Below are 20,563 nucleotides of genomic sequence, written 5' to 3' on the forward strand. Positions count from 1 at the left end.
AAGGAGGAACTAAGGCAAGTCTATTGTTTGCCTGAAGCTTTGATGGATGCTGCCTCCATCTTGGCCCACATGTAAGTCTATACATGAAGGGAAGAAATGAGAGTGCTTGTTCTTCGTGACTATCAGAGAAATTAGACTTAAGCTCCCCCCACACAGTTTATCATCTTAGAAAATGGAGGCAAGTATAATTATGCTGCTAAATTCCATGATGGCTTCACTTGTAGGATTAATATTTTTTAACCAGCCTGAGGTTTCCTTAATCAGAAATTGAAATATTACCTAATTTCAAGTCAACCTGTTTATTTATCACTACATATTCAATATTGCTACATATGCCATTCACTTTTTTTTAATGCATAAATATTTCCAGGAATTACTTCACGGCCTGCAATTTCCATCTTTAAGAATAAATCATATAATGTACATCAAAATGATTAATAATGATTTTCTCAATTTTATTTCAAGTACGGTAACTATCAAAAACATATAACCTTATGTTTAAGGTTAACACAGAAACACTTCATCACATTTGATTTTTCTTCAACTCTGTTTACCAAATAAGTAATATCTAATCACAAGGAAATGATGCATCATAACTTCGAGTTGACATTTTTTTGTCAGTTTTTCCATATAGTGATTGATATTTTATGTCTCATTTCTACTTATAAAGGTTCATAAAATAAAGCTATGTCAAGCCAATTTTATCAATGGTATAGACACTAAAACACTCTACTCAGTGCTCTGTTGTCATCTAAACGGGAAGGGACTCTAGAAAGAGTGGACATATGTATATGTGCAACTAACTCACTTTGCTGCGCAGCAGAAATCAACACAACATTGAAAGGAACTATTCTCCAATAAAAATTAATTTTAAAAAATGACAACACTAAATAATAAAGATATATGCACCAAAAAATGATACCAATTAATCCTAGTAATGGAGTTGTCACAAACAGTTACAAAGAAAGACCATTTGGGGAGGTAAAGATATTTCTCAAAACCTTCAAGTTTCTAATCAAAGCACAGTGCCTAGAAAAGAGACAGCACTCAAATGATTCTTTGTTCCCTTCCTCCCTCTTTCATTTCTTTATATTCCATCTGTACTTTCATTTTCCCCTTTAAGGCACTCTTCTCTCCTGCAAATGATTGGAACCGTCTCTTAACTTGTCATGCCTATCTTCAATCTCTCCCTCCTGTCTGCAAATTGCTGCCATAGTTATTTTGCTAAAACACAAATCCTAGCACTTCACTGTCCTGTCAGAAAGCTTCACTTTCCTGCTGCCTCCCGTGTCACATTCAAACATCAGAGTTTGGCAGGATTTCTAACAGGCCCAAGTTCATGTTGCTAATCTCATCTTCAGACTGCTCCCATGTCAGTCCCTTGAATTCTTATACTGAGGATGCTTACTTTCTCAGAACACATACTCTCACCTGTCTTCCGCCTCCTATTAAACAGCTTTGTCTGCCATGAATATCCTTTCCCATCTTGTCCACCTAGAGAAATGTCACTTTCTATTTGTAATTTAAATCAGACGTCATCTGCTGTCTGTACTGTATTCTTTGAGCAACCCCCCAACCCCCTAGGCTAAGCTCCCTAATCTCAGTCTTACGCTGTATTTGTACAAGCCCATGCCTCTATCACATCACTTATCAAATTGAATTATTGTTGGTAACATGTTTGTACCTCTGCTTTGTTAAGCTATAACATTTGAAAATTCATAGAACCACACTTTATTAATCTTTGCATTTTTAATGCCTAGCAGAAAGCCCTTTTATCAGATACTTTTTAAGATTCCCAGTAAAATAAATGTGGGTTAAAGGAATTATTCATAAAAAATAAAAATAAACTAAAAAGAAAACAGGTAGAACACTGACAGGTATCTATATTTTTAAAATATGCCATTATCTTTAAAATAATCTGCAGTGAATATAGAGCTGGAAGAGAACCGAGGTTATTTTAGTATAATCCTTTCATCCAAAAGAGGCTTTCCAGGCAGTGCTAGTGGTAAAGAACTGGCCTGCCAATGCAGGAGACTTTCGAGACTCAGGTTTGATCCCTGGGCTGGGAAGATCCCTTGGAAAAGGGCATGACAACACACTCCAGTATTCTTGCCTGGGAAATCCCATGGACAGAGGAACCTGGGGGGCTATAGTGCATAGGGTCACAAAAAACAGTGGGATACAAAGCAACTTAGCACTCCATCTAAAAAATAAACCATCTTCTTCTATATTTTCTTCTTTTGCTTCTCCTTTTCACCTAACTCTAAAATAAATTCCAAATGGATAAGACTCTCTGATATGGAGAAATCATGATCATTTGATTTTACTGTAAATTGATAATTAATAAATGTCTTTTCCCACTGAGTTTTAACTCATCTTTATCACATCATAAATTCATATGTATGTATACACATATACAAACTGATTATTATTTTATTATATATTTCTGGCTATTTCTAGCTGGTTGCATTTACTATATGTCTGTTCTGGTACTAGTTTCATATTGAATTGATTACTATAATTTAACATTATGCTTAAATGTTAATATGTTTGGTAGGAATATTTTTTCCTTCAAAATCATTTTAGTTAATTTTACTAATTTATATTCACAGTTAAAATTTTAAATGTTATTTCAAATTCCAGAAGATGCTCCTTTGTCATTTTGGTTGGAACTATACTAAGCCTGAACACAGATTTACTCATAAAAGAATAACATTTTTTCCTATAATTTATTTTTGTGTCTACAAACAACGGATGTGGGTGTCCCTCAGTAAAGTTGTCTTCATATAGATCTTTCATATTTTTTGGTTCCATTTATTCCAAGATATTGTCTATGTATATTTTGCAAAGAAAATAGAGTCCCATTTCCCATATGAATTAATGGCTTCTTACTAGTATGTAGGAAAGTTTGTAATGTTTTAATATTAATTTTATTTTTTCTTTTTTTTTTTAGTTTTTTATTTTTTTAATTTTAAAATCTTTAATTCTTACATGCGTTCCCAAACATGAACCCCCCTCCCACCTCCCTCCCCACAATATCTCTCTGGGTCATCCCCATGCACCAGCCCCAAGCATGCTGCACCCTGCGTGAGACATAGACTGGCGATTCAATTCTTACATGATAGTATACATGTTAGAATGCCATTCTCCCAAATCATCCCACCCTCTCCCTCTCCCTCTGAGTCCAAAAGTCCGTTATACACATCTGTGTCTTTTTTCCTGTCTTGCATACAGGGTTGTCATTACCATCTTCCTAAATTCCATATATATGTGTTAGTATACTGTATTGGTGTTTTTCTTTCTGGCTTACTTCACTCTGTATAATTGGCTCCAGTTTCATCCATCTCATCAGAACTGATTCAAATGAATTCTTTTTAACGGCTGAGTAATACTCCATTGTGTATATGTACCACAGCTTGCTTATCCATTCATCTGCTGATGGACATCTAGGTTGTTTCCATGTCCTGGCTATTATAAACAGTGCTGCGATGAACATTGGGGTACATGTGTCTCTTTCAATTCTGGTTTCCTCGGTGTGTATGCCCAGCAGTGGGATTGCTGGGTCATAAGGTAGTTCTATTTGCAATTTTTTAAGGACTCTCCACACTGTTCTCCATAGTGGCTGTACTAGTTTGCATTCCCACCAACAGTGTAGGAGGGTTCCCTTTTCTCCACACCCTCTCCAGCATTTATTGCTTGCAGATTTTTGGATCGCAGCCATTCTGACTGGTGTGAAGTGGTACCTCATTGTGGTTTTGATTTGCATTTCTCTAATAATGAGTGATGTTGAGCATCTTTTCATGTGTTTGTTAGCCATCCGTATGTCTTCTTTGGAGAAATGTCTATTTAGTTCTTTGGCCCATTTTTTGATTGGGTCGTTTATTTTTCTGGAGTTGAGCTGCATAAGTTGCTTGTATATTTTTGAGATTAGTTGTTTGTCAGTTGCTTCATTTGCTATTATTTTCTCCCATTCAGAAGGCTGTCTTTTCACCTTGCTTATATTTTCCTTTGTTGTGCAGAAGCTTTTAATTTTAATTAGATCCCATTTGTTTATTTTTGCTGTTATTTCCAGAATTCTGGGAGGTGGATCATAGAGGATCCTGCTGTGATTTATGTCTGAGAGTGTTTTGCCTATGTTCTTCTCTAGGAGTTTTATAGTTTCTGATCTTACATTTAGATCTTTAATCCATTTTGAGTTTATTTTTGTGTGCGGTGTTAGAAAGTGATCTAGTTTCATTCTTTTACAAGTGGTTGACCAGTTTTCCCAGCACCACTTGTTAAAGAGATTGTCTTTACTCCATTGTATATTCTTGCCTCCTTTGTCAAAGATAAGGTGTCCATATGTGTGTGGATTTATCTCTGGGCTTTCTATTTTGTTCCATTGATCTATATTTGATCATCTTAAAGTATTCTAATATATTCTTCAATGTATTGTCTTGATATCAAATCATTTGAAATAATCATAATACTATTTCCTTTTTCCTTTTTAGTAGTAATCTCTGTTATTTTTGTTCCTTGTTTTATCTCAATGGCTAAAATTGATAGACTATTAATAACAGTGCTAATAGGACTAATTTGTCTCTGCAACAAGAATAACTATAAATAAATATATAACTATTTATAGGCCAAGAAAGATGTGCTTATACTGCTAAACATTTATTCCATTTCTAGTTCGGTTTTGTACTTATAACAGAAATGTTTATATTTTAAGCAAATGGCTTTTTACAGATCTTAGGAGATACTTTTCATTGTCTTATTTGACCTATTAGCATGCTTGCAATACATTTCCTAGTATTAAGCAGTATTTAATTCTCTTAGATAGCTTAAAGGTACTATACACAATCCAGTCTGTAATGTTCAGAGACTCTCAGAATTGCATATTTGGAAAACTTTCAGTAAGTCCATAAAATAATAAAGTTTCTAAAGAAAAGAAACTTCTGATAAACTCCATCTCTATACCAGTCTCTGTAATCAGGCGAATGTTTACGTATGCTTCTTAGAATAATGAGCATTGACATGGTTAGACCAACTACCTCACTGTGAGTTTAAGGAAGGTACTTCATTCAGAGAATTCAATCAAACATGAAGGCTTGCATTCATTAAATAATTCCAATACTGATTCCTCTCTCAGATTCCCACCAATTGTATGTGATTCTTAATTGTGTCTCCTCTACCTTGACAAAAACTTACCCACCTAGAGAAGCAAAGAGATTCAAAGACCACAGCATCACCCCTTCCTTAGGTTTTCATCTTAGGTGCTCACTTTATTTACACTTTCCCCCTAAGTCACTAATAGAAACTTCCTAAATGTCCCTTTCACCCACTAGGAGTGCCTCACAACAGCTAAGTTTGTACTATCTGCTCCTTCCCATCAATAATTAGGAACAGGTCTGACATCAAACTTAAGTTTACCTAATGAGATTCAAGTTTCTAAGAAGTTAGAATTGAGACTTAAAACACATATATGTTCATCTTAGCACATGTTCCAAACAGCAACCAAATTCTAAAAATTGTGCTGCCTACCCTAAGAACCTAGAAGTAGAGAAAACCCATATAGGAAGAACAAAACAAAGCAGACAGAAAGATTTTTGGATTTCTAAAAGGTTTTAGCACTTATAATCAGTTATTTTCTTAGGCCCTTCTACACTCTGCCAGGGGGGTTCTTGACACAGCTTCATAAATCCTCCTTTTAGCTTAAGCAAGCTTAAGTTGGTTTCTGTTACCTACAGTCAAACAGCCCTGATTTGTATGCCAACTCTGTCCTGCTCAGCTATAGAGAAGTAAGGAGTCATTTCTGGAATTCTATCCAACACTTTTTCTTTGTGATGAATAAGGTTCTCATGGCAACAGAAAAATCTTTGATTCTATACAAGATGTACAGTATTAATATTTTACTGCCTATAGACCAGACCAGAGAAAGAAATTGACATTGTTGCTTAAGTACCTGAAAAATCTGAACTCTTTATTTTATGTCTTTCTTTTGATAAATTCTTACATTTAAAAAATTTATAGAAATAGCATTTTGTTCAACTGGTAGCAATAAAAGTAATCCTAAAAGGCAAGCCTTTGTTTCCCTCCAGCTTCCCAAGTAAAATTTTGTTAAATAGCACTGCTTATTAGGCTGTCAAAGTCTTATATGATACTTTTCTTTTAAAAATAATTTCTAAGAGAATGAATTCTCTCCTAAAAAATAGATAAACTTGCTTCTATCATGTAATGAAGCTTATATATTCCATCAAATGTCCCTTTACATTCTGACTGCTTAGGAAGCTCAGTACTTAACCTAGTCCTTCCTTCTTACTATTGTACCAGACACAGCTCTTTACTATATTCGTTTCTCCTCCTTTCAATTGTCCTGATGATGTACTTCTACTTGAACAGCCCTACATGTCTTTTTATCCAAAACTGGCAAGGTATTAATAATGAATGAATGCTAACAATAAGCCAATAATGAAATAAAAAATTGATAAACATCCTGAAAATTACTGAAAATCAAATTAGATACCCCAGGATAATCTGGGTATACTCAGGTCTCTTACCCTATTATTATTACAGTACTATTATTACCAGCTATTGGAACACAGCCAAATTTTAAGCCATTAGCAAAATAAATCTCCAAGGAGTTCAAAGAGATTCTCTTTTAAGTTCATACACTGAAATTCTTATATTTTACATGATCCTCATCTGGAGTACGTTTTCTCTTGTATCAGACAAAGTTCTATTATGCTTCAGTGGGTTCCTATTACTTTCAAGATGAAGAACATAGTGTAGGAATGACCTGTAAGACCTCACGATCTTTCTGGTCCTGTCTACTGTTTTACTCTTATCTCTCACTTTCATCTCGATTCCAGCTGTCTCTAACTCCCTAGAATAGGGACATATTCCCCTATTATAAACTTTAAGTCCAACATACCTTCTCTTTCAATATTCATTGCAGATTACATAATTACAACTTTGTGTGCTTTTTTGATTGATATCTAAATTCCCTAAGAAACTTAGGTCTGTTTGAACTGTTTTTACCAGTAATGTATCTTTGCTGCTGCTAAGTCACTTCAGTCATGTCCTACTCTGTGCGACCCCATAGTCGGCAGCCCACCAGGCTCCCCCGTCCCTGGGATTCTCCAGGCAAGAACACTGGAGTGGGTTGTCATTTCCTTCTCCACCTATCATAATGTTTAACACATTCTTCCCTGGTGGCTCAGAGGTTAAAGCGTCTGCCTCTGATGAGGGAGACCCGGGTTCAATCCCTGGGTCGGGAAGATCCCCTGGAGAAGGAAATGGTAACCCACTCTAGTATTCTTGCCTAGAGAATCCCATGGACAGAGAAGCCTGGTAGGCTACTGTCCACGGGGTCGCAAAGAGTCGGACACGACTGAGCAACTTCACTTTCACTATGGACTCAATAAATATATTGATGAAATTTTATGTGTGTTTTTGCGTTCATGAGTGAGTGAGTGAAGTCACTCAGTCGTGTCCCACTCTTTGCGACCCCATGGCCTGTAGTCTACCAGGCTCCTCCATCTGTGGGATTTTCCAGGCAATAGTACTGGAGTGGGTTGCCATTTCCTTCTCAAGGGGATCTTCCCAACCCAGGGATCGAACCCAGGTCTCCCGCATTATAGACAGACGCTTTACTGACTGAGCCACCAGCGAAGTCCTTTGTGTTCATAGCACATTGAAAGAAGCAAATTATGGAAGGGATGAGCCCCTAAAACAATCACAGCAACAGCACCCTGAAAATGTAAAGGGGAAAAAAACTGCAGAAAGTAGACAGAACTCAGAAATCATTGGTGTCTAGAGGCGAATTGTGTTAATAATCATTAGACATTATGACTTTTTTAGTAGTCTTTAATGGCATCATTATATTACAGTATGGTATGATAATTAAAGTCATCAAGGAAGGGTTAGGTTTTTATCTATGGTTAAGAGAGAAATTGGTAATTCACCTTTAAAGTGCTTTAATCCAATGTTTCTTTAAAAGATCTGCCTCTCTTCTGGAAATGAGCTTCAGTTTATAAAAAAATATATTCATTTGCATTCCTCTTTCCACTGTTTAACAATTTAGATAAACAAAGTGTTCCCCAACCTCACATTAGGGGAGGTTGCATTGTAACACTCCTCTTGCGCTCCATTTAATCACTGTAAGAAAATTATTTTCAAATCCCCCTTACTATTTATATTCTCAACAAAAGGAACAGCGTTATGTAATGTTTCACCAAAATTCTGTTGAAAAAAGAGGGTCCTTTGGATTGAATGTAAACCAAACTGTGTCTCCCATTGCCTGAACAGAGCAAAAGAAGAAGTTTCCACTTGAATTCTAAATTGAAGATGACCTTGTGCTTTTTTGAGAAAGGCTGGCAGCTGAGGTCACTGGAGTGTATTATGATGGACAGTGAAGCACTGTGCGTGGCTCGGAGGCATGTCCATTGTGTGGATTACAGCCAAACAGAAAGAATTAGACAGCTCAGAGCATTCTATCATTTCATTTGAAAATAATGGTCAAAGTCGTGAGCAGCAACCATTACAACTTTCATGAAAGAACAGCAGAACTCAATAGTTTCATCACTCAAGACAGGCAGTTTGGCTATTCTCAGCCAAGTACTATGAATCCAGCATATACTGTGCTAATTTCTTGTGTCACTTGGAGAAGCAGCATTTCTGCTGCGGCAGTAGGCAAATCTCATCTCTACTTCATAGCATGTAGTTCTGCCTTACACGATACAGCTCATTGCTTCAAATTGACCCAGTTGTTGAAAGAAATACAAAGAAAAAGAAGCTGTGGAAACTTAACCCAGAGCTTTTAGAATGTAAATATACAGCAGCTCTGAATCACTCCCTCTTCCTCAAGTCATCTTCCTGTTTAAAATGCTGAAAATCGGTTTTAAAACAAAATGTGAACAATGCCTTCTCTAATAATGGCATGAACAAAACATTTTCGAAGAAGTCTAATCTGTTGTCAGTGGTTCCAAATGAGCCTCCTAAGTTGTTTCTGAAAGCGATTTTTGATTGATAGCAGCTTATTTTTAACTTCTGCTTCTTTCAGGAACAGATAAATGGTAGCACACACCAAAAAATGTGTTTGAGATTTAAAAGCAGGTGGAAAAACTCACACTTCTGATTAAAAGGGGAACTGTTTCTCATCCTATGTTTCCCACTCTGCTGGAGAATATTCTATATATAGGGAGAATAGCCACACCCTGTCACTTCTCAAGTGTTTAGATACCAAAAAAGTTGCAACTTACCATTAAAATTTACAGCCCGAATATAACCAAGTAGTTCTTTCCCATCAATGGTACTCATTCGTGGGCAAATGCCAATGTATCCAGGGCAGACATCTTTGTGCATATTGTGCAGGGCATAAGCCATGGAATACACAGCATCAATTACAAATTGGACCTTTCCCTCCTGTTCATAAGATGAATCCCGTGCAATTCGCTCCAGCCCTGTAAAAGAATGGAAAGCCATCAGCTGGGGTTGCTGCTGCTGCTAAGTCACTTCAGTCGTGTCCGACCCTGTGCAACCCCAGAGATGGCAGCCCACCAGTCTCCCCCGTCCCTGGGATTCTCCAGGCAAGAACACTGGAGTGGGTTGCCATTTCCTTATCCAATGCATGAAAGTGAAAAGTGAAAGTGAAGTCATTCAGTTGTGTCCAACTTTTAGTGACCCCATGGACTGCAGCCCACCAGGCTCCTCCATCCATGGGAGTTTCCAGGCAGGAGTACTGGAGTGGGATGCCACTGCCTTCTCCATCAACTGGGGTTAGATTTCACTAAAAGATGGAATAAGGGCTAAGATTTTCACCATCTGAGGCACACCTAATGAGACAAAACTATTTGATTTTACTCTTGATTATTTTAGTCCTATTCTTACTGAGTTAGGTTTTTAAGCTGGGTATTGAATTTTTATTGAGAAAGAACAGAAACTATCCCATTAGCAACACAAAGATATAAAGTAAATAAAAGACATATAGTTTCATTATCTTCATTTCCACCTTATTGAGTTCTATTATACTGTACATGTTAGTAATTACTTAGCATTTTGGTAGTGATTGGATCTCTAAAGTAAAATGTGTAGACTGTTGTTCTTTTCATTCACCTCAGCTCCCAGAGCATTATCTGATAAGTGGCCCAAAGTAAGATCTCCCTTATAACCCCAGGTCTGTCCCTGTTTAAAAAGTGCTGTTTGGGAGCTCTTCTTGTAAATATTAAATGACAATATTTCCTTAAGTGCACTGCTTATCTCTAGGGCTTCCCTGGTGGCTCAGATGGTGAAGAATCCTCCTGCAGTGTAGGAGACCCAGGTTTGATCCGTGGGTCAGGAAGATCCCCCTGAGAAGGAAATGGCAACCCACTCCTGTATTCTTGCCTGGAGAATTTCATGGGTAGTGAAGCCTGGCTGGCTACAGTTCATGAGATCGCAGAGCTGGACACAACTCAGCAACCAATGCTTTTATCTTTAGAAGAATCATTCAATTTGTTTTCTTAATTACTTCTCAAATAAAAACTCAATTTTATGTTTTTATTATTTTTTCCAGCTTATTGATATATAATTGACATATAATACCATGTAAGTTTAAGAAACATAATGTGATGATTTAATATACATGCATACTGTGACATGATTACCACTGTAAGGTTAGTTACCATATGCATCACTCACAGAGTTCCCTTTTTACTCCTTGTGGTGAGAACTTTTAAGATCTATAAGAACTTTCAAGTATGCAATACTGCGTTGTTAACTATAGTCATCTTGCTATACATTGTATAAATGATGCGGAGCTCTTAAAATGAAGTCATTCAGAATAATTGTTTTAGGTTTATTGAGGGTTGAGAATAGGCCTTGGAAATTATACCTTTAACTTCATGTTTATCATTTAACATGTGATATAAATACAGAGTTAAAAATGGAAGATAAATTTAATGTTAAAGTTAGATAAAATATAATTAGTTATAATCCAACCTTTTCATTCTAAAGATGAGGAAACCAAGATTATGGAAGTGAAATTCACTTAGACACCCAGAGCAGATACAGGAACCATTTCCACTTCTCCAAATTGACACCAATATTCTCTTAGTCACCAGAAGAATGGAGTAGATGGCAAGAATATTGAATACACAAGGAAAAAAAGAAAAGAAAACAGGTCTTTCTAACTCTGTGCAGTGTCTTGTCTCCTGGATCCTAGAATAATCTTTATTGCTTATGTCCAGAATGCCATCAAGTGACTTAAGGACATTGAGGGCTTATTAAGGAAAGCAAAAAGGATCTCCTCTCACTTTCACATTCCTTTAAACTTTATTCATCTGATAACACTAGGAGAGAGCAAAAGCAAGCACTTTAAATTTTCCCATAAATGTCAGTTAGTCAACTTTAATAAACAGTCTTTAAGTTCAACAAATATTATCTTTCTTCACACTAATGTATATTTCCTCTAAATTTAGAGAGATTAATTTAAGTGGTTATTTTATATTTGGGTCCTATACTCTGATAAAATCAGTGACTTTTTTCTAGACAAATGTAGTAGTTAATTTATTCATTTTCATTTATCCAACATTGAACATTTTTTCCTCTATGCATGTGTGCTCAGTCATATCTGGCTCTTTTCAGCTTCAAGGACTGCCAGGCTCCTCTATCCATGGGATTTCCCAGGCAAGAATACTGGAGTGGGTTGCCATTTCCTTCTCCAATGCATGAAAGTGAAAAGTGAAAGTGAAGTCGCTCAGTCGTGCCCAGCTCTTAGCCACCCCATGGACTGCAGCCCAGCAGGCTCCTCCATCCATGGGATTTTCCAGACAAGAGTATTGGATTGGGGTGCCATTGCCTTCTCCATGAGATCTTTCTGACCCTGAGATTGAACCCAAGTCTCCTGCATTGGCAGGCAGATTCTTTAACACTGAATCACCTAGGAAACCTCAATCACTTGTTATACTCAGGTCTAAGTGATTGAGGCTCCCAGGTAGTATTCAATGCTTATGTCCAGAATTTCATCAAGTGACCCGTGAAAACAGTCCTTCCAGCTTCTACCTAAAATTTCTCTCCCATGATTTTAACCACAAAGTAGACAACTCACAAATAAATATTGAAGAATGGTCACAGTGACCAAAAAGATTCAGTTATTTCTTTAAAGAGCTTATCTGGTGGCAAATTACTCTGGTTGCCCAGGACTGAGGAGTTTCTCAGGTCATAGGACCAAAACCTGGACAGTCCTGGGCAGACGAGCATGGTTGCTTATAAAAAAGAGGCATTTGACAAGGGAAATATAGTGATAAAAAACCTGAAATAACTACATTGAGGATAGGTCCCTGTCTATATATGGAGAGATCTTGTGTCATTTATTTTGCATCACTGAACTGGATAACTGAAAATGAAGACTAGGCATCCCGGAGCAGTTGTTTCCATCTTGGTTATCTTTTTTAAGTACAGATTAAACAGCGCCATTCAAACTTAATGAATCAGAATCTCCCAACATGAGGACATGAATAATCTGTAATTTCAAAACATAGATATCTATTTTCACTAGTTGAACTACTTATTTCCTTAACTAATGATAAACTCCAATTAGTTTGAGGGAAGATTAAATATATCCAACTTCACTTTTTTTCTTTTAAAGTCCATAAAGCTGTCTAGTGACTATTGCCACACACATCAATGGATACTACAAGACGTTTTTCACAAATCAATGTATATGCATGATGACAGACTGAAAAACTGACCACTATTACCATTTCTACATTTTAAAAGAAATCATCTGATTTGTTTTCATGCTGTTTAGACCCAAACCCAAACGAACTTTTTGGCCAACCCAATGTTTTTCTGTTCCTTAAAATTTCAAGTTCATAATGATGGTAAAGATTTTATAGGAGCTAGAGTTTGCCCCTCACTTCCTATATCTGCTTCTCTTATCATCAAAAAGAAGAATTTTGCAAGCTGACAGTGACTCATCAACGTGATTGGCTGTAAACTTTCAGTATGCTATAGTTTCTAAAGTTGGTGTTAATGTATTGCTATAAAGTGCTAAATATTGTCAAAGGCTGTGTGTTAGTCATCCATTTAAAACACTGATTGTAAAGTTGTGATGTGTTTTAGTGTTTTGCTTAAAATTAACAACATATAGCTAAGTGGTTGTGTGGTGGGAGATGAAGTCAGCCTCATAAATTTTATAGCAAGATTGTTTGATGTTTTCATTAATGAAATCCAAAACTCTGACAGCATCTCCTGTCCCTGCAACACAGAGGAAATGCTTATTTGTCTGGGTAATACCACGTAAGGTCATTTGCACCCCAAGGTGCGTCTTTTGGTTTTAGTTCTTCTTAGTAAAAAAGCAAAACTGCTCTAGTTTGCCAAGTGCTGTATACATTTCAACACGACTTCCTACGATGAACCTGATATGAATTTTAAATTCTTTGATACATGGCTATTGAGCTTGGTTTTCCAAGAATTTCTAGTTTCTCAGGAGATAGTTTAGTTTCATAAACTGAGACTGTAGGTGCTATTTTCCTTTTCCTAAAATTATTATAAAACTCATAATGTTACTTCAGTGATGATTTCATAAACAGTTGGTCAATTCAATGGAAAAAATGTAAATCATATTAGACCTTTTATTCCCAGGAAAGCAAACATCCAACCGGTTGAATTTTTTTTTTACTACAGTCTTAGCATGTAGTAAAGATAATTCCACACTCTAAATGTGTAGGTTAAAAACTATTTCTTTATTTAGCTCCTCCCTGACTTTTTCTTCTGTAAGCAGCAAGTATTTTATATAATTAAATCATTTTATTGCAGTTGCTGTGAGGAAGCTGGTAAGAGAGAAAAGAAGATGTGAGCTGCTCTGAATAAACAAATTTATGCATACAGGACCAAATTTAAAAGTCATTCTGAATTCCATAAGACCTCTATTTGCCCCAGTCCTTGACACACCAGAGACAGGACTGTCATACTCTGATCCACTTTCCTGACAGGCACATGTATGTAGTAACTGCACAGTCATTCTTAAAACCGGCAAAATCATGCCAAGAACTGCGCCACACACTGAAAAGTAATCGTTAGCATATCGGCAAACAAAGTCATTTTATACTGAATTTAAACCGATTTTGTTTCAAGGACACAATAGGGGAAGGATGGGAAAGAAACATCAGCATCTTCAGTTAAACAGAAATAACTCCTAGGCACTAGAATATGCAAAAGAATTATGTGCACCTCCCAAACTGCAGAGGGACAAAAACATGGGCCCAGTGGTAAGGTGGAAAGACAAGCTGACTGATGGAGGTAGCCTGAAGAACAAGATAGACCAGATGGGAAGACCTGGATTAGGGTACAAGCTGAACAATTCAAAAGACCTGGGACAATTTTCTGAACCTTACTGGACTGGGAAAGTTGCTCACAGGGACCTCTGTGATGGGGTCTCCATCTCTCCAGCCTCATCTGTTGGTACCACCCTACCTTTCTCTGCCCCACTTTCCGGTCCTTGAATATAACCTGAGATAGTCAAACCACAGGACCTCACTTAGATGTTCACCCTGTAACTTTCTTCACTGCATTCCAGGTGTCTACATCTCATTCTCCAAGGTTTTGGTAAGATTTCAACTCAAATTAGGCTGCAGTAGGAGAAGGCAATGGCACCCTACTCCAGTACTCTTGCCTGAAAATTCCCATGGATGGAGGAGCCTGGTAGGCTACAGTCCATGTGGTCGCTAAGAGTCGGACACAACTGAGCGCCTTCACTTTCACGTTTCATTTTCATGCATTGGAGAAGGAAATGGTAACTCACTCCAGTATTCTTGCCTGGAGAATCCCAGGGACGGGGGAGCCTGGTGGGCTGCCGTCTATGGGGTTGCACAGAGTCATACACAACTGAAGCGACTTAGCAGCAGCAGCAGTGATATTTAATTTTTTTTTCAATTTAAAGCTCAGATCAGGTCAAGGGGCATCTTAAATATTTAGTTTAAATACTAAATTTGTTTAGTTGAAAACAAAGAACCAAGACGGGTATTTAAAATTACTTCTGGGAATGATATGTAAAGTACTGGGTTGGTCAAAAAGTCTGTTCGGGTTACGGAAAACCTGAATGAACTTTTTGGTCAACCCAATAAATTGAAACAAATATAAGTTAAAGGTAGAGATACAAGACGGGAGGCAGGGCAGAAATAGGTTGAAACGGTGGATAAGGAAAACAATGAGAGAAAATATATTTTAGATATTAAATTAACAGTATTTAGAAACCTGATAAAATATGGGAGTAAGAGTTAGAGGCAATCAACAACTCAGGAGTTTTGAGGATAGATAGTAGATAATGGCACCATTAACAGAATTTGGAAAATCAGATTGTTAGGGGAAGCACACTGACTGAAGCCGCCCCCCCCGGCCAGGCACCATAGTAACCATTTGCAAGAGTTGTTTTACGACAGGAGGTCCTGGTGAGGAACAGGGAACTAATAAGCCACCACCAACCGGAAGAGTTCGGGAAAGGTCAAAAGGAGACACCACACGTCCGACCACCTTCCAGAATCCTTCTCTCTGGCATCCATTTGGCTGAACAAGGCGTGCACCACCAGGAAGGACTCTGAGTCAGAATGATTGGCTAAAGACAACCCAGAAACTAATCCCATCTCCATAAAACCTGAGGCTGCAAGCCATGTGGCAGAGCTGTTCTCCTGGGTTCCCTTACCCTACTACTCTCCACCCAGGTTCCCTTTCCTAATAAAATCTCTTGCTTTGCCAGCACATGTGTCTCCTCAGACAATTCATTTCCAAGAGTTAGACAAGAGCCAAGTTTCTGGCCCTGAAAGGGGTTCCCCTTCCTGCAACAAGGTGAACAAGAAGGCTCCATTTATTGCAGTTAAAAAGACTGATTTTTAAATTCTATAGTATTTTATATCCTCTAGCATATAATTTATATAAGATAAACTTTATATAAATTTATCAAATTATTGAAAGAATACAGGCCCAAATGTCTAGAATAACTGTATAACAGTGAGACAGTTGATTATAACGCTGAAATAATTTTTACTCCATCTTGGAGGAAAATGGACTTCCCTGATGGCTCAGATGACAGAGAATCTGCCTGCAATGCAGGACACCTGGGATCTATCCCAGGATTAGGAAGATCCCCTGGAGAAGAGAATGACTACCCACTCCAGTATTCTTGCCTGGAGAATTCCATGGACAAAGGAGCCTGGTGGGCTACAGTTCATGGGGTCACAAAGAGTCGGACTTGACTGAGCGACTAACACTTTCACTTTGGAGTAAAATACCTTATACCATGCTGCCTTTAGACCAATGGTTTGCAAATTCAAAGACTTATGCTCAAGTCATGATCCCTCTGACATTTATTTATTTCTCAGTAGAAATTAGAGGACTGAACAAGATGATCAATATGGGTCCCTTCAGTTCTAAAATTCTAGAATCTAGGTCAGCTTCTTTTATTTCTGTTTCCTTCTTACACTTTCCAAGATCTCTTGAAGATTGTATTAGGGTGTGATGGAACAGATACTACTAACTCAATTCTCTAAAACAGTTGGGAATATCCAGTAACCAAGACCTGGAAATTCTTCACTAACAAAAAAAAGTACCAAATGTCAGCTTGGATTTTTCTTCTTGAATTCTCAGACTGATTAACTGAATCACTACATTTTCATTATTCTTAGACTTGAGCTATATATTGAATTTGGTTCCTCACAAAGGAGAAACATTTTCATTTATCTTTTTAGTTTGATACAAATGTTAAAAGAATCAATTATGGAAAATCAGTTATGAAGATATGAAAGGGAAGAGTGAGGACAGCAACAATTACAATGGGCAGGACTCTTCACAGATGGCCTCTCTTTGATCATAAATTATCATTACTCCTTTTTTCTTCTTCATCCTTTTTTTAAATGGATAAAAGAACTAAGACTCAAAAAGTTGAATAATTTATCCAGGATCATACAAGTCACGACAGTAAGTGGTCAGGTCAGGTCCGACACCAAACCTCTGCCATTTCCTGCTTAACTTCCTCCTTTGTGAAGTTTTCTTTGATTCTCAGTTCAGGCTTAATTTTTACTTCTCTGAATTCCTGTTTAATGTTCAGCCATTATGACTGGCTTATCTCCTAGCAAAGTATAGAGATTGTGTGTTCATGTGTGTCTGTTGTGTGTGTGTGTGAATCTTTAAAGATGGATTTAAAGAATATTATAAAATAATATACACTTTTACAGAAATCCTAACAAACACTAACAAATAATAAATCACAGTATCTATATTGAAATGCTAAGCAGGGGAAATACATTTCAATAGCATCTTAAGCATTTTTCTAAACTACAAAAAAAATTTGTTTGTGAATTTCAACCATATACCAGAGATGAAATTAGCATAAATGACTGAAATTCATAAGCAAGGTGACTGGATATTTGTAGTGAAAACCAAAGTTAATAAGACCTATAACTTTATGTTTATAAAATATAAATGAACATTTTAGCTTTGGAGGGTAAGAATGTACTTTTGTGCATGTATTTATTTGTCTAGAGGATTTCTCTAGGAAAACAACACCAAGGTCAAGAGAGAACTGCACACCTAAGGTCCTGCTTCATAGATTCTATAGCAGGCTTTGTCAAGGACCTTTGTAAACAGATGCATTAGACTAGCCAACTAGGTTGAGCCTTGGCTTTATCTATTTACACAGGGCATGCAAAAATGAGAAGATAAGGGTCCACTATAGAGAATCACCTGCTCTCCATCTTCTTCTGTAATTTATATACAGTCCCAAGAATTGAAAGCTCTTGGCTGCCTGAGGACACATCAGAAGACACTTGTAAATCAACCAGTGAAGAGTGCTACAGCAGCCCACAATAACATCTCTCCTTTGTGCCTGGCAGGAAATGGAAAATGCTTCAGGCAGGTGCCAGCTGTCCCCTTCAGGTGTTAAATTTTCCATGCAATGCCCTAGGGATTTTTTAAAACTCTGAAAAACCTAAGGTAGGTAGCAAATAAGATTGAGTGTATCTTCAGGCAAAACCACCAGTTTAAAAGAAAGGTGTTCAGAAAAGAATGTCATTTCATAGATGTATAGAGGTCCCTAAACAAAGAATAGGCATTTTATAAAATTCAAACAGTTGCATTGTTCTACATAATTATGTTAGATCATATGCATTAGAGTCAAATTTTGATTCAAAACAGTATGTAAAGATGCTGATAAATAGTAGACTTTATCATTGAGTTTTTCTCTTTAAAGTGTATTAAAGCTCCCCTATTGAAGAATTCAAATTGCCTCTTCATAATTTCCCCTTCAGGGGACAGGATTTCAAGGGTTTTCAATTTCAAATGCCCCACCTTCCACTCAAAAGAATATTATACTTGTCATTGCAGACCCTATGACACACTTTAAGATTTGCCTTAAACATTTTTTTTTCTAATTATAATAGTAAATCACAGTCTTTGTAGAAAAGTGAGGGGAAAAGTATAAAGAAGAAAATAGAGAATATCTATTGATCCACCATATTAACCAATATTTGCACACTGGTCCATTGCCTCACATCATTTTTCTTTCCCTCTTTATTTCTAAAACTTAAGATAATTCTGGTATACTTTTAAAATATGCACTATTCACTTCACCTTTAATGAGGATTTCCCCATATTTTAGGAAAGCATGGTTTTCCTACCGCTTGAGATATAGTTCACTTAATGGATTCTAGTGTCTGCATTTAATTCCTGATATCCAAAATGATATTTGGTATAAGGTAAGGATCTGATTTTTATGTTTTCTAAATTGCAAACCTATTCTCCTATTGAATGAATATTCTTTTTTCCCATTAATTTATATAAAGGCACTTTTAACACATATCAGACTCTTATACATTCTTGGACTATGTACATATGGAAATTCTGGTCTAGGATGCTTGTCTCTTAACAAGCCAATACTCCTTTATTCTTCTCTTTTTTGCTTTTTACAAATGTTGTAATTCTATAGATTGTACCATCTGTTCATACAAATTCTATCAGTAGTTTTATTTTTTTAATTCTTGATAATTTTTACAAATAAACTTTAGAATTATTTAAACTAGTTTCAGTAATTGAATCTTTTCTTAGAATGGCATCCATTTTTTAAGTTAGTTGTAGAAGACTTTCTGTAGAGCTGCAATATTCAAGTGTTCCCATTTGTGGACAGAGGATTTCTACGTATTCAAGTCTTTTGGAATCCTCAGACAGATGTGTTACTTGCTCATTTCCCTTCAAGTAATTCCTCAATATTTTGTGTTTTTGAACATTATCAAGTAGAATTTTTCATTTTATTTTTAACTGATTCTTCATGGTATAATTCCTAAATTCCAATTTACTTTTAATGCTCAACATTTTCTTCTCTCCTTATTTAAACTCTATGCATCCAAGAAGTCCCGGATTAAGTCCTCTCTCCTCTACAAAACAAACAAAAAAAAATCACAAGCAATATGGGCTCTGAGATCAGAAGATGAAAATTTGAGACTTTGCCTCTGAGTTATTCTTTATTCAGAAAATAGGAATGTACACTTAAGATGCATGGCTGTGTAAGCACTGAGATAACGTAGAGGATCTGGCATATTACACAGTGAATAAATGGACACCATTATTTGTTACGTGGGCTATAACATAGTTCATCTTCCATAATGTGCAACACTTTTCCAATTACACAAACAAAAGAAATCACGATATAAACCCAGGATATAGGTTCCTATACTCATTCGATAAGTATAATGAAGGCAATTTAGTTCAGTGATTAGGAACAACCACCCTGCAGCCAGTCTGCCTGGGTTCAAATCTCAGCATCACCAGTTATTATCTATGGGACTTTAAGTTCCCAAATACCTCATGTCTTAGTGTTCTTATCTGTAAAATGGGATAGTGATAGTATCTCATCCCAAAGGGATTGTCATAATTAAATGAGTTAACATATATAAGGCAGTGTGTTGAAAATAGGAAGTACTATATAAGGGGATGTTGTTTTCGTCTTTATTGTCTATCCTCATTTGTCCTTGTATGATATACTAAGCACTGAGCTGGATACAATGGTAAATCACTCACCTAGTCCCTGATGTCACAGAATAATGCTAGGATTAAGATCTAAATGATTGGGTGAGAAAGGGAAATAAGGAAGCACAAATGGCAGGGTGACAGTAATCATGAAGAAATCTTGAACTTGTAATGAATAAACTAGCCATGCTCATACCAAAACAACCCTAAAAATCAGCCACTCTGCTGTTTTTAAACTTTTATGCCATGACCTATTAGTGGTTCTTAAAATCAGTATAGTGAGTCACAAACAGCATATATTTAAAGAAAAGAGTAATCAAGCACATCACATATAGTAACAGGAAGTAATATTCTTGAAGCTTTTATTTCAGTTGCAAGACATGTCTGTACTGGGTTGCCATGTACAACACATTACTAATCTTCAGTGATGTAAAAAAGAAAAAAATGGAAACTCACAGACCTAGTCCAGTCTTCCTCTTTTACAAACAATGAAACTAAAGTAGCGGGACACTGAGTGATGTCTTTGGCTTTGATAGCTGTTCAAGAGATAGAACCATGATAGAACCTTAGCCACTTCGTGCCATGGCTC

The 20,563-nt window shown here is 36.7% G+C and overlaps 1 protein-coding gene across 2 annotated transcripts in view; it reads right to left on the reverse strand.

The window, feature by feature from the left end:
- Positions 1-20,563, reverse strand: part of GRM8 (glutamate metabotropic receptor 8) — an 883,624-nt gene that overhangs the window by 347,644 nt on the left and 515,417 nt on the right. For both annotated transcript variants that reach the window (XM_069588313.1, XM_069588314.1), the window contains exon 7: positions 9,243-9,443. In XM_069588313.1, the coding sequence (XP_069444414.1) occupies positions 9,243-9,443 (201 nt within the window). The remainder of the gene's footprint in view (positions 1-9,242; positions 9,444-20,563) is intronic.

Source organism: Ovis canadensis, chromosome 4 (assembly GCF_042477335.2).
Source record: "Ovis canadensis isolate MfBH-ARS-UI-01 breed Bighorn chromosome 4, ARS-UI_OviCan_v2, whole genome shotgun sequence".
NCBI lineage: Eukaryota > Metazoa > Chordata > Mammalia > Artiodactyla > Bovidae > Ovis > Ovis canadensis.